The sequence below is a fragment of the Macaca thibetana genome, chromosome 3, assembly GCF_024542745.1.
Source record: "Macaca thibetana thibetana isolate TM-01 chromosome 3, ASM2454274v1, whole genome shotgun sequence".
Classification (NCBI taxonomy): Eukaryota; Metazoa; Chordata; class Mammalia; order Primates; family Cercopithecidae; genus Macaca; species Macaca thibetana.
Genome location: NC_065580.1, coordinates 77,156,697 through 77,179,234, shown reverse-complemented (window position 1 = coordinate 77,179,234; position 22,538 = coordinate 77,156,697). Strand labels below are relative to the sequence as shown.

Sequence of the window (22,538 nt, the reverse complement as noted above, 5' to 3'; positions counted from 1 at the left end):
AGTACATATATAATTTTAGCTAATGATTATTTATTATAATTATTATTCAATGGAATGTTAAACATTGCTGTTGGGAAGTGGGACTCTAGGGGATGACTCTGGTTTTCTCCATTTTGCTTACCATTATATAATTTTCATATTTAGATGTATTGTGTACTAAGGAATATGAGTTGGAGTTTTTTTAAAAAAATATTTAATTGAAAACATAAATGTTAAAATATGCTTTAGCTCTTCTCTCCTTCAAATGGTTGCTCACCAACAGTCACCAGTCCAGGCTACATTCATGTTTTTTACTTCACTGAACAGTGCTTGTCTGCATTGTTTTTCTGCTGGTCAATACTTCACATACTCTGTGCAATCAGAAAATGATTCCAAGGACATTTATCAATCAAAATGCACAAGCCTCCCTCTCAATGCTCGGTATTTATTCCTGATGCATGTGCTTCTGTCAGACAGAGTGTTATAGGTATTAGCAATTCACAGGCACTTCTTAGAAATGCTGGAAAGGGGTTATTTTTGCTGTGAGGGTGTTGCCCTATTATCAACACCTCATCTTTCTGTATCATCTTCCGACAATCTTTGTGAGAATTTGATTTGCTATCTTTATTCTAGTGAGACTCAGGCACTGATGCATTTATACCTGGGCTCTGAGCTGGGCTGAAATGGTAGTGAGCTGATGTTTTACTCAACAAGAAAATAATCAGTGAAATATATCTTTGAAATAGATTATTATCCTATTTGTAAAAAGGAATCAAAAGCATATAAAACCAGAACTTAGCCTTTACTCTTTGGAATCCAAAATGCAGTTGTGTTCTTCATAAATGATCTCATGACAAATGATTTAGCAAAAAAAAAAAGTGCATGACAGAGAGAGAAACTGCATTTTAGACAAAATTGCTTTGAACATATTTCACCTATTAAAGGAAAGATTGCTAATTGGACACAAATGTTAATAAAAGAATGTGACAAAAATCTTCAAGATATTTTTTCTTTTATTTAAAATGTTAACTATCACAACACATCGTACAATGAAATGAAGACTTTAGAATCACATTAAAACTTTTAAAAACATCTCTATATAGTCACAAAACATGAAACATGCTTCAGAGATACAAATATAGTGTAATACCAAAATCTCAGTACATTTTCACCATGGAAACAAATAGGAAAAGCACAAGACTGTCAGGAGTTTCCCGCCGTTTCCGCAGTAGCTGACACGACTGCTTCAAAGCAATGATTTTTTTCTTTAGGGACTGTATCATTGACAGGTTTTACAATTTCATTGAACACTGTGCTTTGTTGAGAAATAACCACTTATTTCTATTTTAAGGGAGTCATATTGGAATTAAAACATGTTTACAACACATATTAGCACAATATGAAAAATAAACACTTTTTGAAATTTCAACCCCAAACAACTGTTATTAAATAAATAATTATTCCTCATAGTGCATGTCTTATTTTACCTTTCCTTGCCCATTGACACAAATGAAGCTGAATAAATAACGTCAGGTAGTTTATTAACGTCTTCTTTCATAATTCTGCATTGCACTCCTTTCATAAGCCACTGAAAACAAAGAGGAGATAAAATGTTTTTTAAGTGAATTCACTGAGGGAGTTACACAACTAAAGTTCAGGGCATATAGTAATTTATTCTAAACTCCTAATGACATTTTCCCTTACAGAAGTATTTCTAAGAATGTAATTTGCATATCTTCCCATCCTGCCTCAGTCTCTATCCTGATGGGAAATGATCTGACCACAGAACTCAGTTTCTTTCATCATTTATCATATACTTCGTGCCCCCAAAGCATATTTCCACAATATATTGCAGTGTTGATTCTCAGCAGCTTTCTCAAGCAGTGGCAGATACCCACAGTGAATTATAGAAAGGACAATGCCTAAAATAACCATTTGTTCTTATAAATGGGTTTACAGGAATACAGACACACTCATTCATTTACATATTGTCTATGGCTGCTTTGGCCTAAAAGAACAGATTTGGGTAGTTGCAACAGAGACTACATGGCTCACAAAGCCTAAAATATTTCTAATCTGTTTCTTTTCAGGAAAAGTTTGCTGATCTCTGCTCAAGGGGCATCTAATTGTGTGGGGGTCTCTTCCTCACTTGTGGATACCTCCCAGTGATGGATTGCCCTCAAGACTAAAAACAGCCCATTTACCGTAGGTAAGTCAGTTGAGCCATCTAAATACCATACTGTTTAACTTTTCACTAGCACCTTAATGGTCTGTGAAGGGTTAATTATTGCTTCCAAAGGTATTTAACATATAGCTAGCAAATAACTTAAATACATTGATTATCTGGACAAAAAAATGCCAAAATTATATGTTATATTATATATAATTTCAAAGGGATCTGTAACCACAAAGGGGTAAAAATCAGACTGTTGTGATCAAGATATTTTGGGATATTTTTCATCATCTTAACTAATACCTTATAGACTTAGACATATGGTATAGTGAAACTACTATGCTTTTTGAAATTCAGTATGGCCTGTATAAAATACTGAATGTAAACAAAAACAGCGGAAAGATCTGTGAAGGATCTGTAGGAATAATAGGTGCTACTCTAAACAGTTTCCTCAGTGAGAAGGTTTGTTGACAGAGAAGGCAGGTAAAGGCACCAGTGTTATCACTTCCTGCTTTTAATACTGGTCTTAAACACCCAACTATCCTTTAAGTGCGGTTAACGGTAAGCTGCATATTTTGTATCAATTAAGTATGCACTTGTGAGGCAGAATAGTCTGAGCCAACACTGGACAGGCTTAAGGGAAGGAAACAGTTTATTTCTCATTCTGGTTTGATTATATTAGGAACAGAATGAATAGCCCAAGTTCAGTCTCTGACAAGCTTTAGGTAACATGACTCTGTTCCTCAGAGAAATTAGATGAAAGCTAATGTAAACCAACTAAAGACAGACAGTGATTTAGCTGGAACATAATGTCCTCTTACATGGAAGCAGAGTTTCTTACCTGGTCTTTGAACCCTCTGAAGCCTGATATAAATTTTTGAGTGCATGAGTTGATGAGGTTTTCTCTGGGAAAGGGCATCTATCTAGATTTATCAGATTGTCAAAGGGGTCCCTGACCATGAGTGGGTAAAGATCAGATGGCTGTAGATTAAAGCTATGATAACCTTGCCTCAATGAGGTATATAAAAACATCCCTGATTGACTGTGGATCAGATCACATGTTTGCCCATTTTTCACCTATTTATATTTTCTTAACTAAAATGGAGGAACAAAGATTTAGTTATAAATTGATCCTGATTCATTACAGTGATTCTATTTATCACTACTTACAATCATGTTATTATTTTAAGTACATTTAATAGTATTTAATCTGTTCTAACTTGTACAATATCTACATTATTTGTAACGTTAAGCATGTTCTGAAACCTATATCAGTTCTGGAAATGGAAAGTTGATGACTAATATGATTATCAAGAAAACTACAGTTAAGTGAGGACTAGTATGTACTGATACAAATAAAAGCCATTGTGGTTTAAATTTATACTTCATTTCCAAAAGTGGGAAGATAATACATATTAATAAAACAATTACAAGTTTTTCATTAAGGCACATTGATAATTTCTTACACTTCACTTACCCTTCGGCAGCCCAAAATGACTGGTGAGAAAATGCAAAGGTAGTGTCTAAATAGAAAATGGGGACCCAGTAAAAACACTGGGATAGCTTGTCCTGCGGACTTCAACACCAGGAACTACAAATTCCAAATTTATTAGAAATTATGTATCAAAAGGTCAATTATGAAGTGCTTAGAACTTTTCAATTATATGAATATATTCTCTGGCTTCTGCTGTAGCCCAGATTGCGTTAACTTTTCTTTTGCATCGTGGGTTTTAACTTTTGCCCCACAGAAAGTGGTTTTATTTGTTGTACCCATTTCACAATAAAGAAAAAATCTCCATTAAAAAACACTAGGATAATTATTTTTCCTAGGATCCAGACAATTAAGAATTAAGCCAGCACATCTTATAGATTGTCTAGAAACTAGAAATATTATAAATGGGTAAGACAGCTGCTGATTACTTTCTAATTAATTACATATTTAGTATTTTAATTCTATTTTCACTGAAGGCAAAATAGAATTTGAATAGCTTTTCCAAGAAGCCCTGGAGGTAAGAGCTATAAGGTCTTAACAAAAAGTGATCTTCTATTAAAATGATATAGGGTTTATTTACCTTGAAATCAGTGTGATGAATGAGTTAACTAATAATGGTTTTCAGATATATATATATATATATATATATATGTGGTATTTACAAAGAAGATGGAAACTGAAGAGAAGGAAACCTGCAGCCTTTATATCATATGAAAAAGTTGTTCAGAATTAAAATGAGAATTGTGGCATCCTTTCTCTCTAAGGAGTTTATAGCCAGAACCAATTTACAACACTCAAGGATATTTAATTGTGTTTCTTTTTGAAAGTACTGGAATAAACCATGTCACTCACATCCTCTCCAACATCCATCAGGATGTTTAGATTTTGAATTTCTACAACTTCAGAAAAGTGATTAATTTGTATAAAGAATTTGTTTTGTGAATTTATTTTTGTGTTGGAAGATCACCAGATGTAATGTCTTTTAAAACTTTCAAATTACTTTGATAAGTGAAAATTAGCCTCATTCTTCCCTGCACTCCCCACTCCCCCTTAGTTCAGTAAAGTTAAACAAGGCTTATTTAACAGATCTACAGGAAAGAATATAGGACTAACCCAAAGATTCAGGTTGGGTAATGATTAAATGGGGCAGACACTGGTAAGAATGGTGATTGGAGAGAAATAGACAGATACTGTGGTAATATTAGCTTAACTACCCATAAATCCATTTGTGGTTACAACAATTCAATTTTTTTCACCATAATACTCATTTTTGTATCTACTACTCCTTTTTAATATTTTAAAAACTGTGTCTTAGAAAAAAATAGAAATAGATTTGAGATACTGTCTATTTTCAGTCATGATTTCATACATACCAGAATTTAAAGCTCTTTTGCCCATTAGTCCAACAAAGGAATCTGTTTTATGCCCTGGAAAAATACATTTAGGGGTATTTTAATATGTATATCTTTGAGGAAACAAACTATTATAACTAGAACAAAGCAAGCTTCTGAATATATGTCTGTATAATAAATATCTTTCTACTTAAAGTTTTGGTGAGACTGAAGAAATAAAGATTCCTTAAAAGTTTTATAGATTACACTAACACAATACAATGAAAGTACTTTTCTCAATTCTATATTTAATATTAGCAAGCACTCTTTATTCATATTATATTTTATCTATTATGTAAGGTTCTAAAATATATTTTATATAAAATATTGTCATTTGAGCTAGCTTTGATTTTTTAGGAAGTCAATTTCACATTTGTGTGAGAGTGAAATATCCAAGCATATTTCCTGGTGTTATTAATAAGTTGTACTTCTCAGCAAGTAGACCTTAATTAAAATCAGATTCCTTGATGATTATAATCTTCTAAAAGGTCACTGTTTTTACTTTATTGGATATTAAAAGATACTCCTTTCAGAAAAGTGTATTAGTTTTGACATGAATAGAGTACATTTTTTATTACATAGAATTTTTATATATAATTCCCTTCAAAGTCAAATCCTTAGAAAGTAAATATGAATACTATTTATTTATTTTTCAAAGATGAACTCTTCAGAAAGGTTACTAGTTTAATGCCAGTGACAGAATTTCTCTTGGTTTTTATTTCAATGGTTGAGAATACAGCTGCTACGTTAACGCGGCCTGCTCTGCCACCCAATGCACCAAATTCACGACAGGGTACGTGAGTGAACAATATGATGAAGATAGACCCTTGCCACTTCTTGTCAACTCTGGTTCCATTAACTGAGAAACAAATCTAATGACCTTCACGTACCACAATTTTGCCATCTTTGCTGCCCTAAGAAATATTTTACTGATCAAGTTTTCCCATTCAATTAGGGGATTAAAAAACTGCATCTCTACCCATCTTCATTTTTAGTGTGGATTCTCTACTCATATTCACTCACTCATTCCATTTAATTGGCTGCTGGATGACCCTAATAAATGACATCATTATTGGACCAAGCATACTAAAATGAGTTAGAAGATGTCTATAAATGCTTGTGGGGGTTTTGTGTTTGTTTGTTTGTTTGTTTACAGTGAAAGTAAGCTTAGGGGGTGGGTGGGTGGGAAGAAATGTGTATGGTAGATTTCTAATCCTAGGATTGAAATTCTTATCTAAAACTAACAATTTAAGGGACTTAAAAGACTTCTTTTTTCTTTTTTAATATAATGCACCTCTTTGCTAAGTACAATATGTCTAAACAACACAGGTTTAAACAACCATATTCTGGATGTAATACGAATCTCCCCCATTCTTATATTGTCTTCATTAAACATATTAAGCCTTAGGGTTATGACAGAAAACAAGGTAAGATAAATAAAGTGAAATTCAATATAATTTTACATTTAAATTTGATAAATGTCAAAACAATTTTGAACTTACTTTTGTGAGAGATCTGGCCATGTCCTAGAAGAAAGATAAAATTAGCAAACACATATACATTTGTTTTTAAAGATGCTACATTATATCTTTTATAAAATAATTTGATTATCAAAATATGTAACATTTTCTATCTATATATTATCCTGAGGAATAAGGCAGAACCATAAATGCTAAACAACTTATTAATAATAAAAACTAAATATTTAAACAAACAAATGGAATTTTTATTAAGTGCCTTCTATGGGATTCAAACCTAGGACTATGAGACTTTTGAGACCTCTTATTGACTATAAGACTGTAGTATTTCCCACCTTCAAGACTGGCCACCCATTGAGAGAGAGAGAGAAAGAGAGAGAGAGTGGCAGAGAGAGACAGAGAGAGACAGAGAGAGTGACAGCGAGAGAGTGACAGCAAGGGAGTGACAGAGAGATCGAGAGAGAGTATGCAAATACATCTCTTTATTAAACAGGCATCATCTAGATCTTGTATTTCAGCCCATAAAAGATTTTATTTCACTTTCCTACATGTGCTTTACACAATAGTAAAATAAAGATTTATAGGAATGTTTACCATAAAGAGCCTTTAACAGGGCCACTTGTTTTTCAATTGAGGAATCTGACAAGAGACGAATTGTCATTACATGTTCCACTGACGGTGCGATAAATTCAAGGAAACAATATTTCTATCCCAAGACAAATCTACTCTCATGTCAGGGAATGCTACAAAATCCTGTTCCACATGCACTTGAATCAACCGCAGTACTACCCCTGGAGGCCCGTGTCTTCCCTTTGTCAGTTTGGATCTTTAGTCAAGGGAGCGCTTCACTCGAATACAGTGAGGCATGCGAACCAGATCTTTCCCTCCCCCTGCGGGCCCGTGCGCGCCTTAGTGCGGTGTGGGCCAATGTCGCGCCTGGGTTACACCCCTGTTGGAGTGGAAATCTTTATTCAGAGCGAGAGACCCTGGGGTACTCCGAGAAGGAGAGAGCAGACAGGGCGGGCTGCCCAAGACACCTAGGGACGGTCGCCCATCTCACCAGCATCCCGTTTGCCCATTAATCCAAAGAACTGCTGAGGCTTGGGTCTCCGGGCGATTCTCTGCAGAAGATGCTCAAAGGGCTCAGGCAGTTCCTCCTGGGGGACAAAAGCACGGACAAAGGGCGTGTAAGGCAACCGGAGCGAGGCACCCAGCAACCCGAGCCCTTCCCGCTGTACTCCGGCCCCGAGGCGGGCGGAGGCAGCCTTCCCCACGCTCGGGCTGAGCGGGGTACCTCCCGAGGCGCTCCCTCTCTGCGCCCCTCCTCGCCGAACCCGCGTCCCGTCCCCCGCAAGCCTGCCAGGGCGAGTTAGCAGCTGGCTCGGCGTCTTCAAGCCTCGAGCGCTTTCCGTTCTTTCCTCCCAGCCCGGGGACCTTCCCTCATCTGCCGCGCCGCCACCTGACTTTGTCTTGTCTCGGTGTCGGCTTTGTAGACTCCTCACCACCCTAAATGCACACAGGTGTGTGTGATCTGGGGCTGGGGCTGCGGTGGGAAAGGGTGACAACGTTTTATAGACGACTTTCACCCTTTTCCCGAGGCGCGCTCCCCAGCCCCAGTAGCCTACGAGTTTCTAAAGGGAAACTTCAAGCTACATCCTCAGGTCCGCAAAACAAACGTGAAGGCAGGAAATTAACTTCCCTCCAGCCTCCGGCCCTCCAATCCCCCTGCAGCTCACGCGTGTGCCCGCTGCTGCCCGCGACCAAGGCGCCCTCTGCCCGTGCCCAGACGCTAGGGCAGTGCAGCTGGACCGGAGCCCCCGAAATCCCCATTCCTGGGGGAGGAAAGCTTACGAGATTTATGATCTTGTGGGGATCTCGGGCTCATCCGGGAGGGCATCCCTGCTGCAGGGAGTTCCTGGGCTGGACGGTGCAGCCCTCGGGAAGAAACTTGAATCGTGGGCACAAAATCCCGTGAGGAACCCGGGAAATAGCGCCCCTTTCCATCCTCCCGCACGCATCCGCTGCCTCTCGTCGTGGTCGCGGTGCCTGCCACGTTAACTAGGGTGCTGCTGCGTGGGAAGGTGACAGCTCCCGAGCCCAGGAAGAAGGGTGCGGGCTGTCCTGGGAAGGGGCCTCACCTTGATCTGGTCGCTGTCGGACCAGTCGGACCAGTAATTCAGATCGTCATTGGCTCCGATTTCTTCTGCAAACAGCTGAGTGGAGACGAGAAAAAAGACTGCCAAGGCCACGAGGATTTTCATGTTGAATTTCTGGGAAGGGGTAGTGGGAGAAGAGACCAAAGAGAGAAATAATATATCTATTAGGGGTGGTTATCCAAGAGTTAGAGCAACAGAATTTTCTGCCCCACAACGGATGAACTAAGATCAAAAATACAAGGACTAAAGTCTCACCTGCACCCGTTAGGCGAGAGAATCGCGTCCCAAAGATTCTCCAACCCTCTTCTCCCTGAATCCCAACTCCCTCAGCCCTCTAACCCACCAACCCACACCTTCAAACCAGGAAACTCTGCAGGTGGAAGACAAAGAGGGGCGTTGGCGTTTGGGAAGCCAGTCTCCCCACTGTCCCTCGCCGCAGCGGCGCACCCAGCGCGGCCACCTCGGACAGATGCGGGGTGGAGTGACCCGGGCAGCCGCGGCCGGCACTGCGCGGGTACTTACTGCGACTGACAGTCCCGCGGGGTGCTGGGTTCCTCTGGTTCCTCCGAGTGCACGCTGGTCGCTCCGCACTCTCGGTGGCTGCGGGAAGGAGGAGGTCCGAGCGCGCTCTTTCGCCTGCTGAGTGCCTTGCGGTATTTATCCCAGCCTCCTCGAGCCTCCAAACCCACGTGACATTCTCCCCACGCGACTTTCTGCTCAATATTTAATTAGCCGCCTCCTCTCCTTTCGCTTGCGTGATTGAGAGTTTCCGAGACGGTAACTCGTCGATGCCCATAACATCTGGACCCAATTGGGTTCTAAATGACGCAATTTTAGGAAAATCGAGGTCTCGCCATCCAATCGGGAGCGGCCTGCTTCCGTCTGCAGATCTGACGCCCCCTCCCCTCTCCTTTGAAACTGGGTTTCATGACACCTGAGATTACTCATCAAATTTGAGCAAAGTGACTCATTCCTTGGACTTCGGTAACTTTTCCGTCCCTTGAGACGTCAGGATAAGTTGCACTTTTGAGGATGGCCAAATAACTGTAGGCATTCAGACATTTCATCGGAAATCAGGCTAAGAAAGGAGGACTTCAGTTGAGGGGAGATGCAGGGAGGCATTCTTTTCCCCTCTATTTCTAGCTTAAGAGTATTTAAATGTTTCTGAGACACAGCATCTTTCTATGACCAGAACATCCCTCTCCTAAATCAATGAGAATACTGGCATTTCCTTAGCATTACAAAAGGTTGTTTAGTCCCATAGTATTTTAGAAGATGGAAGCACATTTATTTTACATTTTGGAGAAAGGGGAATTTAAACATGACATTGTGTGTCAGACTTAGGATTTCTTTTGTTTCAAGCTGGGTAACTCCTCTTCCTTGTCACATCCAGGAGCAGGGGTTGGAACAGGACTTTTTTTGCTTCTCTCCTACACTTTCTTGCTGAAGACTAGGAAACCAGCAACATAATGTATAGGATCCTCACCCTTGTCACTAAAGGGCTCTATAAATCATGTTTCTCCTTTCTATGAAAATAAGTGTAGTGAAGATGCTAATGGGACAGTCATTAACGCACAAAATATTAGACAAATAGCATTTGTACACAAACCACAGCTTTCCATGAGCCCTTGGTTGCCTGGCAGACACATTTCTTTGATCTCTAAATGAATGCGGCATCTTTGGTGGAGTAGTTTTCTCCCCTTTACATATAAAGTGTTACATTTTTCAGTTAATTATGATTTGTTAGTATATTGTATAAAAGAAACACATTTTTGCAACTTAAACCAGAAATTTTTTCCTCTATGTTGTTCTTAAATAACCCTGGATTTGGAAATTCTCATGCATTTCTGATTTCTTTTGACCTTAGCCTCACAATGTGAGCATTTTATTTTCTGTTTTCAGAACTTTTATATGGAAAATTATCAGCATCTCCAAAAGTAGAGAGGTACATCCACTTCCAGGTTTCATCTACAACCCTTCCAGTTTCCTCTGCACTCAAATTATTTTGAAAAAAAATCCCAGACATTTAGTCATTTCAACTGTAAATATTTCAGCATCACTGTATAAAAGGTAAGCATTTAAAAAAATAAAAACATAACCATACCATTTTCCCACTTAAAACAACATAAAATAATTCCTTACCTTAAATATCCAGTTAGCATTCAAATATTTCTCATTGCCTCCTAATTCCTCCCCACGCAGTTTACTAGTTGAAATCAGAATTATAATGAAGTCCACATATTATAATTGGTTTTGTTAGTTCAGGCTGCTGTAAGAAAGTACCATGGTCTGGGTGACGTAAACAACAGAAATTTATTTCTCACTGTTTCGAAGGTTGGAAGTCTGAGATCGTGGTGTCAGCATGGTCTGGTTCTGTTTAAGGCCCTCTTCCAAGTTACAGACTGTCATATTGTCACCTTGTTATATCCTCACATGGCAGAAAAGAATGAGAGAGCTCTTCAAGGTCCTTTTTATCGGGGCACTGATCCCATTCATAAGAGCTGCACTCTCATGATCTAATTATCTTCCAAAGACCCCACTTCCTAATACCATAACCTTAGGGGTTAGGACTTCAACACATGCATTTTGGAGGGACACAAACATTCCTCCTATTGCATGTTTCTTAAATCTCTCTGAATCTATAATTCACTCTCTCTTTCTCTCTCTCTTGTAGTTTATTGATAAAACAGGTCAGGAGAGTGTACTGCATTCTGGAATTTGCTGATTGCCTTTTAACTTGTTTCTCTGTTTCGATTATTTCCTGTTAATTGGTAGTTGTGTTTAGAAGTTTGATCCTCTGTATGTTTTTTTCTTACCTTTTTTTTTTTTTTTGACGAGACTACTTCACATGTGTTGTGGTGTTCTAGTAGGAAACACATGATATGTGGTTGTTTCTCCTTTTGAGTTGTTAGCAGCCTTTGACTATCATTTTCTAGATCTATTGTTTCATTAGTATTTTCAAAACAGTGCTATTTTGATTTTATCATTTATTATTTGTTTAGTAGCTAGACTGTTTCTTTCATGTTTTCTCAACAACTAGTTATTCTAAGGCATTATTAATATAGGAAAAATGGGATAAATGCTTAATTATGTCTCTCTACCAATTTTGAAAATAATGAATTGGTAAATTACACCTTTAAATAAGACCCACTTTAAAAAAATAGGATTATTATGACTTCATGGATTTAAACACATTTGACATACAATCATCACTCAGTATGCATAGGGGATTGGTTGTAGGACCTCCTGTAGGTATCAAAACCTGTGGATACTCAAGTCCTGATGTAAAATGGTGTGGTATTTGAATATAACTTATGCATATCATCTTATATATTTTAAATAATCTCTAGATTACTTATGATACTTAATATAATATAAATGCAGTATAAATAGTTGTTATACTGTATTGTGTGGGGAATAACACAAAGGGAAAAAGTCTGTATTTGTTTAGCACGGATGCATTTTTTCCTGAATATTTATGACCTACGTTCAGTTAAATCTACGGATGTAGAACCCATGGATACAGGGGGCCAACTATATTTCAATCCATGGCAGACATTCTTCTAATTGAAGTTCAGACCTATTATTGGCCAGCAAGTGACTCTTCAAAGTGACTCCTGAGACTTTATGCCAATAGGCTTTTATGGCTTTTTCTTGTTTTTGATATGACAAAATGTTTCAGGTTGAAGTTATATACGTTTTGCTTCTGACCTGAAATCTGCCTTTAAGGGGCCCTAATTTTAGAATTGAAAATGACCATTAGAGATCATAAACTGGGCTTTATTGTTATACATTGTTAGTGAGTTCTTCATTGCTTCAAGACCCTTTCAGCGGACAGAGCTGAGAAAAGTGTGTGTGTGTGTGTGTGTGTGTGTGTGTGTATCTATAATCATGAATGCATACCGACTTTCTTTTCAAATCAGGATCTCACAGAGTTTTAAATTAACCTGATCTATATTGCATCTCTTTTTCCAAATGACATACCCCAAATGACATCAACATGATTATTCATTAGCTTTATCCCAATACACAATGCCAGTATTATCAACAATATCATTACTAGAAACAGATTAAGAGTTTTTGTTCGCAGTTTTGTTCTTTTTTAATCTTTAGGGCATATCACACTAGGTATGTTCGTCATACTACTGAGTTATAAAGTCTCTTTAAAAGTTCTTTGTATGGTTATGCTACCAACTCTTACACAGGTAGATTCATTTTCTCATTTTGCTCAAGTTATAGGGATCACTTTTTAAATGTAAGTTTAGAATTATGTAAAATACATGGTTCTAAAGTCAAATATTAAAAAACATTATGTGGCTGGGCATGGTGGCTCATGCTTGTAATCCCAGCACTTTGAGAGGCTGGGGCGGGTGGATCACAAGGTGTTGAGTTCGAGACCAGCCTGGCCAACACAGTGAAACCCCGTCTCTACTAAAAATACAAAAATTAGCTGGGCGTGATGGTGGGTGCCTGTAATCCCAGCTACTTGCGAGGCTGAGGCAGGTTAATTGCTTGAACGCGAGAAGTGGAGGTTGCAGTGAGCCAAGATTGTGCCATTGCACTTCAGCCTGGGCAACAGAGTTAGACCCCATCTCAAAGAACAAACAAACAAACAAAAAACATTATGTATTCAAAGAAGTGTACCTTCAATCCCTATCTCTCTACTCTCTTATGTCTAGTAACCATTTCTTTTTAGGTTTTTGGTTTAGCCTTCTATTGTTATTGTTGTTATTTTAATGTAAGAAATGATGTGATAATGTCCCCCTAAATCTTGTAAAATTCTATACCTGAAGTGGGACATTTTAGAAATCTTTTTAATTTCTCAGATACTAATGTGGTTTATGGTTTATGAGGTAACAAGACGAGTTACTTTATAGTATCTAAACTGCTAGTTCAGCATAACCAGTTATATAATTTTATTCAGATGCTGTATATTGTAAATGTGCCATAGTACATAAAATAGAGGTTATTTCATAGAATCGAGTAATAAACAATAATGAGATAAAAGGTATATCCAAGAATACATTTCCCACATTCCCCACATCATTCATTAATTGCTATCTTAGGGATCCTACTAAGACATGCACGTTTGGCACTTTCCCTTTGAACATTGTAGAAGTTGAGATATTTGCATTCTTTATTACCCATTTTATTTACTAGGATAACTTTATGAAAAAATACATATTAATAAAGTACATATGTTTAATGTGTGCTAAATTCATGATTAGTAGACTGGTGAACAAGTAATTCATTAATACCTCATTTTTTATGTTGCAAATTAAAAACCTGGACAAAAGTAAAAAATAAATTACTATTGTCCATTTTCTCATCACTCAAAAGGAACCACTGTTAACATCTTGGTATACTGCTTATAATATTTACTTAATTTATGTGTAATTATTATTGTTTTTTGAGACAGAGTCTTGCTGTGTCTCTCAGGTTGGAGTATAGGGGCATGATCTCGGCTCACTGCAATCTGTGCCTCCAGGGTTCAAGCAATTCTCCTCAGCCTCCCGAGTAGCTGGGATTACAGGCATCCACCACCATGCCAGGCAAATTTTTGTATTTTTAGTAGAGAGGGGGTTTCATCATGTTGGCCAGGCTGGTCTAGAACTCCTAACCTCAAGTGACCCGCCCCCACCTCAGCTTCCCAAAATGCTGGGATTACAGGTATGAGCCACCACGCCCAGCCTGCTTACAATTTTTAAAGGGAAAATGTCATCTGATTGTTTTTATAAAAAGCATTTTATGCATTTCATACAATGTATGCATTGTACTTTGTATGCATTTTATACAATTAGAAGGATAGAGCAACAGACTATAAAAGTTACAAAAATAGGATAAGACCCTAGTAACTATTTTTAACAAAAGATAGTTATTTATATTTTATTTGACATCAGTAGGAGAAAAACAAAACTCAAGTGAAGAATGTTTGTTCACCACAAGATAGTTTTTTCTTTAGAGAACTTACTAGTGCTAAAAAAGCACTGTTTTTCATCTGCGTATATGCCCAGAGGTTCATTGCAGCACTGTTCACAATAGCAAAGACATGGAATCAACCTAAATGGGCATCAATGACAGATTGGATAAAGAAAATGTAGTACATATACACCATGGAATACTATGTAGCCATAGAACCTGGATGGAGCTGGAGGTCATTATCCTTAGCAAACTAATGCAGGAACAGAAAACCAAATACCACATGTTCTCACTTGTAAGAGGGAGCTAAATGATACAAACCTATGAACACAAAGAAGGAAATAACAGACACTGGGGTCTACTTGAGGGGGGAGGGTGGGAGGAGGGAAAGGAGTAGAAAACTACTGGGTACTGGGCTTAATATGTGGGTGATGAAATCATAGTTATAACGAACCCCTATGACACGTGTTTACCTATGTAACAAGCCTCCACATGTACTCCCAAACCTAAATAAAGTTTAAAAAAAAAGCAAGGTTTAGAGATAAACATGTAGAGGCTAGTATTAATATGTAACATTAAAAAATAGATATTTATATAATATCAATTCCCTAATTTTGAAAGATGAGGATGTTAGCACTCTTAAATTTCTTCCCATTTTCCCTTTCCCCTATTTCCCAATTTTTGCAGCTATATAATTAGTTTTACATTGTTGAAGTTTATAACATTCACATTCAGTATTGCTACCATACTTTTATTAGTTGTCTACTTTCACTGTATGTTTAAATATGTTCCTTGTTCATTACTAGTTCTTTTAATCTCACTTTGCCATTCTTAAATTTATTTTTAATCATCTTTTATTTGACTGGATGTCCTTGTCAAGAAAATTTTTCTTCTCCAAGAAGCAATAATGTGTATTGCATTTCCTGAGTTCTTTGTCTGTCAGTGTTTTCTGTGCTCAAACGACATCTTGATTAACTATAATATTTTTAGGTTAAATTTCATTTTTACAGAACTTTATGGACATTGCTGTATTGTCTTGTGGAATTGAGTGTTATTGATAATTCTGAGGTGATACAGTTTTTCCCTGCTTTTCTGTTTGAATATCGGAAGAATTTTTTCTTTATCCTTGACATTCGATAGTTCAGCTAAGAAATATTATTGAGCATACTACTTCTAATTTTCTTGGAGTATCATGAACTATTTTTGTTTTGTATGAGTAGGGACTTGCTCTTTAATATATTAAATTATTATCCTTCATTTTAGAGAAATTCTATTGAATATATCTTGAAGTGGAATTTTTACTTCAATAATATGAAATTTTTCTTTGCATTATATATATAATACTATAATATATATTATATTTCATGTCTATAATATTCTCCCAATCGCTTTAATTCTTTGTCTTTTTTGTCTGCATTCATTCAGATTATCTCAGTTCTTTTCTGCTAGTAACGACTTTTGTCTATTCTGTGCCTTGCTGTTTCTAATTTAGTTATCATTTCCATAATCATGTTGCATAGTCCAAAATTTGTTTCTAGACTAGTAATTTCCCTTAGCATCTCATTTAATTTTTAAATTATTCTATTAGTATGGTCTTATTTTATTGAACTAATGTTCTTAAGACCTTCTTAGAGTGAAGTGGGGGAATTGCATTCTGTTTCCTGAGTTACATTTTCTTCTAGTTCAGTGGTAAAATGCATGAATTTTGAGCAAACTCTGCCAATTTTTACTGGCTTAGCCATTTGCTAGCATGTAGCCTTGGATAAATTACTCAAGCACTCTCTGCCTCGATTTTATAGTCTGTTAAATACAAAAATAAATAGTATTTATCTTGTAAGTTTTGCCATGGGGATTAAATGAGTAAATACATGTGAAATGTAAAGAACAGTACCTAGGGGCCAGGCACGGTGGCTCACACCTGTAATCCCAGCACTTTGGGAGGCCAAGGCAGGCGGATCACCTGAGGTCAGAAGTTCAAGACCAGCCTGCTCAACTTGGTGAAACCCTGTCTCTACTAAATATACAAAAAGTAGCCAGGCATGGTGGTGGGCGCCTGTAATCCCAGCTACTTGGGAGGCTGAGGCAGGAAAATTGCTTGAACTCGGGAGGCAGAGGTTGCAGTGAGCTGAGATCGAGCCATTGCACTCTAGCCTGGGCAACAGAGCAAAACTTTGTCTCAAAAAAAAAAAAAAAAAAAAACCCACCAAAAAACAAAACAAACAAAACAGTACCTAGCACATGCATTGAACGTTAACTATTATTATTCTAGATGGGGATGTGTGTGTGCACGCTCATGTTTGTGTGTAACACTTAATTTTTTAATGTCACTTTGATTAGGCTATGATGCTGAATGTTCTTGTGAAATTTTTTTTTATGTTATTAATATTTCAATCAGTAGACTCTGAGGAAAGTCATTACCTTCCTTCCATGATATGGGTGGGCTTCATCCAATCAGTTGAGGGTCTTAAGAGAAAAAGATTGAGGTCCCTTGAGGATGAAGGAATTCTGTTCTAGACTGCCTTAGGACTTAAGACCTGAAGACATCAACTTCTTGTTGGAATTTTCAGCCTGCCAGACAGCTGTGTGCATTTTAGATTTGCAAGCCTCCATAATTTGTGAGCCAGTATCTTAAAATCAATCCTTCTTTCTCCACACACATCCTGTCCGTTCTGTTTCTCTGGAAAACCCTGACTAATACAGTATCTAATACATTTGCATAGTCTCTTGGCCATTTTCTCCATCTTGATGTTGTTTCCATGGCTCTGGGCAGACAGAGTGGGAATGACTACTTGTGTTCCAACAATATCTGAGATTTATTTCCCCTCCTCTGAGGGCTAAGAATTTTGTGTTCAGCTTTGCTTTCTTAACCTGACAGAATGACAGAGGGAGCGGGGGACTTGACCAAGATGGCCTGCAGTCTGAATACCTCGTCTCTGCTCTTTCCTCTGAGATTTTTGTGCAATGTCTTGTTCCATGTTAATTCCCTGGTTGAAGAGTCTGTACTTCTCCTGTAGGAGACCCCATTAGAATTTGATCTCTGGGTGGCCTGGGAGCCTCCTTCCGTTCTTAAGGAGTCAACTCTGGAATGCTCTTTCCTGGTGTCACTCATATCCATTGCATTTAGGAAGAAAATAATGATCTGCCTACTGAGTTTTCTTTTCTCTACGTGTCACATCATTGATAATTCTCAGAATTTTGTCAACTCAAAATAAAACCTCTGGAGGGTGATGGAGGGGTTTGAAGGAAAGGAACTCTTTGGACCAGGCAGTTATGAGCCTCTCTGCTTTGCTGCAGCATTTTGTTTCTTTCACTGGTGACTATTTTTGAAGAGTATTGTATCAATTAGACATGACTCTTATTTGTTTGGTTGGTGATTACAGATTTTAATTTTTATTTGAATTAACATTTTAAATCATATTTTGCAGATATGGGGGGTCTTAGAATAGTGCCATATTTATATTATCTGCTAGCAAATGTTTGTAACATTGTTGGGTATCATCTATGCCAAGTTGGTGCACCAGTTCTTCACTGTTTTGTTACCCCAGACTCCAGAACTTTAGAAAGTCTTCTGGATCATAGCTGTTGCTGCAAATATTACATTGAAATAGTATGTTGTATGCAAGGCAAAGTCCCTTCTGTCTTTCCTGATACACTGAGTTACCTTTTCATATTATTTACCTGGACATTCTTGCTGCTATGATCATCTAATTTTTTTCTTAATGCCTCATGGAAATTCTAACTTGCTTTATTAATTTTAGTCAAATTTATATTTTCAATTTTAATTCTTTCGTAGCAAATATACATAACATAAAATTTGCCGTTTTAAGCATTTTAAGGGTACAGTGCAGTGGTATTAAGTACATTCTTATTATTGTGCAGCCATCACCACCATTTACCCCCAGAACTCTTTTTCATCTTGTAAAACTAAAATTCTATGACCATTAAACAATAACTTCCAATTACCCACTTCTGACAGCAACCACTGTTCTACTTTCTCTCTTTGATTGTGAAGACTCTAGGTATCTCGTGCAACTGGAATCATACAGTATTCATCTTTTTGTGACTGGTTTATTTCATCTAGCATAATGTCCATCAGATTCATTTGTATCAGAATTTCCTTCCTTTTTAATGCTGAATGAGATTCCGTTGTATATATGTACTACATTTTGCTTATTCATTCATTTGTCAGTGGACACTTGGATTGCTTACATGTTTAGCAATTGTGATAATGCTGCTATGAACATGGGTGTACGAGTATCTTTTTGAGACCTTGCTTTCAATTCTCTTGATTTTATATCAAAAAGTGGAATTGCTGGATCATATGCTAATTCTATTTTTAATTTTTTGAGGAACCGCTATACTGTTTTCCATAGCGGCTATGCTCTTTTACATTCCCACCAACAGTGAACAGCGGTTCTAATTTTTCTGCATTCTTGTCAACACTTGTTACTTTTTGTTTCGTTGTGATTTTTTGATGGTAGCCATCCTAATGTGTATGAGATGGTATCTCATGTGGTTTTGATTTGCATTTCTGTACTAATTAGTGATGTTGGGCATTTTTTCACTCTATTGACCATTTGTTTATATCCTTTGGAAAAATGCCCCTTCAAGTTCTTTGCCCATTTGTGAAACAGGTTGTTTTTTGTTGTTGAGTTTTAAGAATTCTGTCTATATTCTAGGTATTAGTCCCTTATCAGATATCTAATTTGCAAATATTTCTGCCTGTTTTGTGGTTTTGCCTTTTTATTCTGTTAATAGTGTCTTTTGATGTACAACATTTTACAATGTTTCATAAATCCAATTTGTGTTTTTTAAAATTTTGTCGTCTATGCCTTTAGTATCATATTCAAGAAATCATTGCCAAATCATAGCTTTTGCTTTATGTTTTCTTTTAAGAGTTTTATAGCTTTAGGTCTTATGTTTATGTCTTTGATCCATTTTGAGTTAATTACTTTTGGGGGAGTTAGGTAAGGGTTCAACTTCATCCTTTTGCATGTAGATATCCAGTTTTCTTAGTACAATTTGTTGAAAAGAATGTCCTTTCCCCATTGAACAATCTTGGCATCCTTGTAAAATAACAATTGACCATATGCATTCGACTGAATGTTTATGTCCTCCCAAAATTCATATGTTGAAATCCTAACCCCAAGGTGATAGCATTAGGAGATGAGCCATTGGGAAGTGATTAGGTCATGAGGACAGAGCCTTTGTGGATGAGATTAATGCTTTTATAAAAGAGATCCCTTGTCTCTTCCACTGTGTGAGGATGTAGCAAAAAGATGGCCAGCTCTGAACCAGGTAGAAAGCTCTCACCAGATACCAAATCTTGATCTTGGACTTCCCAGCCTCCAGAACTATGAAAAATAATTTCTGTTGCTTATATGCCACCCAGTCTATGGTATTTTGTTAACTAAAACACATATATGTGAGGGCATATTTCTGGTTCTATTTTCTCTATTCTATTCCCTGGGTCTATATGTTTGTTGGTACCACACTCTTTTGACAGTTTTTCCATTAATGTGTCTAGCAAAAGGGTTTGGACTCAGGCTGTCTGCTTCTCAAGTTCATGCTTCTAGTTCTTATACCCACTATATTGTCTATAGTGCTGTGGAGTTGATGTCAACATCACTGGGTATTCAGGTGGGCGTTTCAATTACTGTAGCTTTGTCATAATAGTCTTCCAGCTTTTTGTTTTTCCTTCATTTCACTAATGTGGTCTATCACACGGATCAGTTTTCATATATTGAACCATTGTTGTATTCCATAAATAAATCCCATTTGGTCATGGTATGTAATCCTTTCCATAGGCTGCTGAACTGAGTTTGCTAGTATTTTGTTGAGGGTTTTTGTCATAATATTTAGAAGGGATATTGGTCTGTAGTTTTATTTTCTTTTAGTGTCCTTGTCTGGCTTTGGTATCAGGGAAATGCTAGCATTATAGAATGAGTTAGCCTTATAGAATTTATTTAGAACGTAATTTTGAAAAATTTTGAGAAGAATTGGTGTTAGTTCTTCTTTAAATGTGTGGTAGAATTCACCAGTGAAGCCATCAGGTCCAGGGGTTTCCTTTTGTTGGAAAATTTATTATTGATTCAATCTCCTTACTAAATAGCTCAACTTGGATTTTATATTTCTTCTTGATTTAGTCTTAGTAGGTTGCGTGTTTCTAGAAACTTGTCCATTTCATGTAAGTTATCCAAATTTTGGCATATAATTATTCATAGTATTTTCTTACTATCCTTTGAATTCCTGTGGTATCAAATGTAATGTCCCTTCTTATGTCATTTCTGATTATGTTTCTTTTAGTCTTCTCCTTCTCTTCTTAGTCAATCTGGCTAAAGATTTTTCAACTTTGTTGATCTTTTTGAAAAAGTGGCTTTTTGTTTCATTGCTATTCACAATTGTTTTTCTATTCTCTATTTCATTTATCTCTCTCTAATCTTTATTATTTCCTTCTGTCTGCTGGCTTTGGATTTAGCTATTTCTTCTTTATTAGCTCCTTAAGTTGTAAGTTATATTGTTCTTTTGAGGTTTATCTTGTTTTTAAATGTATATATTTATAGCTATACGTTTCACCCTTAGCATTACCTTTGCTATCCCACAAGTTTTGGTATGTTTATTTTTTGTTTTCATGAATTCTTAAATACTTTCTTTTTTAACATTTAATTTTGGTTTAGGGGTACATGTGAAGGTTTGTTACATAGGTAAACTCATGTCATGGGGGTTTGTTGTACAGATTATTTTATCAGCCGTATATTAAGCCCACTACCCAATAGTTATCTTTCCTGCTCCTCTCCCTCCTACTCTCCTCCTCTACCCTCCACCCTTAAGTGACCTCAGTGTTTTCTCCTTCTTTGTGATCATAAGTTCTCATGATTTAGCTCCCACTTATAAGTGAGAACATGTGGTACTTGGTTTTCTGTTCCTATGTTAGTTTGCTAAGGATAATAGTCTCCAGCTCTATCCAGGTTCCCACAAAAGACATGATTCTATTCTTTTTTATGGCTGCAGAGTATTCCAGGGTGTGTTTGTACCACATTTTATTTATCCAATGTGTCATTGATAGGCATTTAGATTGATTCTATGTCTTGGCTATCGTGAACAGTGCTGCAGTGAATGTGTCTTTATGAAGAATAATTTATATTCCTCTGGGTATATGCCCAGTAATGGGATTGCTGGGTCAAATGGTAGCTCTTCTTTTAGTTCTGTGAGGAATCATCATACTGCTTTTCCCGGTGGTTGAACTAATTTACACTCTGACCAAAGGTGTATAAGTGTTCCCTTTTTCCTGCAACCTCACCAGCATCTGTTATTTTTTGAGTTTTTAATTCTGACTAGTATGAGATGATATCTCACTGTTTTTTCAATTTGCATTTCTCTAATGATCAATAATGTTGACCTTTTTTTTTTTTTTTTTTTGGTATGCTTGTTTGCCACATGTATGTCTTCTTTGGAAACACATTTGTTCATATTGTTTGCTCATTTTTTATTGGAATTTTCTCTTGTGACTTGTTTAAGTTCCTTATAGATACTGGATGTTAGATCTTTTTCAGATGCATAGTTTGCAAATATTTTCTCCCATTCTGCAGGTTTTCTGTTTATTGATAGTTTTTGTTTTGTTTTGTTTTTGTCTGTTTGTGCTATGCAGAAGCTCTTTTTTTTTGAAAACTCAAGTGTGTTATGTAACTTAATACCCACAAGAACATCACAGCCTAACTATTAACACAAAATTTTCCTCTAAGAGCCAAAATTTTAATCAGTGGGAAGAGCTGATTGCCATGCATTTCTGAAGAGGAAGGGTCAGGATTTCGAGTGCTACATTGTTCACTGACATCTAATTCAATGACTCCAGCCCAGCCTGAGCCAATATTTTCCTAAATCCTTTTGCATTTTCTTTTTACTGTCAATTTACAACTTAACAAAATAAAGGATTTTTAGTATAAGACAGAA

General features: G+C 36.9%; 1 protein-coding gene across 4 annotated transcripts; it reads right to left on the bottom strand.

Moving 5' to 3' along the window:
* Positions 1-974: 974 nt before the first annotated feature.
* Positions 975-9,478, bottom strand: TAC1 (tachykinin precursor 1). Of its 4 annotated transcripts, XM_050783000.1 has the most exons (7): positions 9,192-9,478; positions 8,652-8,783; positions 7,574-7,670; positions 7,108-7,152; positions 6,538-6,561; positions 5,018-5,071; positions 975-1,567 (listed from the first exon to the last, which is right to left on the bottom strand). In XM_050783000.1, exons 2-7 carry the CDS (start codon positions 8,772-8,774, stop codon positions 1,521-1,523), a joined length of 390 nt encoding a protein of 129 aa, XP_050638957.1. In that variant the 5' UTR covers positions 8,775-8,783; positions 9,192-9,478; the 3' UTR covers positions 975-1,520. The 4 variants fall into 4 exon arrangements, with proteins under 4 accessions (XP_050638957.1, XP_050638959.1, XP_050638958.1 ...); XM_050783002.1 differs by lacking the exon at positions 5,018-5,071 and having other exon boundaries at positions 9,192-9,472; XM_050783001.1 differs by lacking the exon at positions 7,108-7,152 and having other exon boundaries at positions 9,192-9,472.
* Between the last annotated feature and the right edge of the window lie 13,060 nt (positions 9,479-22,538).

What these genes read in the sequence shown, in the direction of transcription:
- TAC1 (XM_050783000.1), bottom strand. Translation starts at nt 8,774, where the DNA reads ATGAAAATCCTCGTGGCCTTGGCAGTCTTTTTTCTCGTCTCCACTCAG. An exon ending in CCTGTTAAAGGCTCTTTATG is followed by an intron (nt 6,562 to 7,107) that starts GTAAACATTCCT and finishes TCTTTCTTCTAG; the next exon opens with GACATGGCCAGATCTCTCAC. An exon ending in TGGCCAGATCTCTCACAAAA is followed by an intron (nt 5,072 to 6,537) that starts GTAAGTTCAAAA and finishes GTATTTTTCCAG; the next exon opens with GGCATAAAACAGATTCCTTT.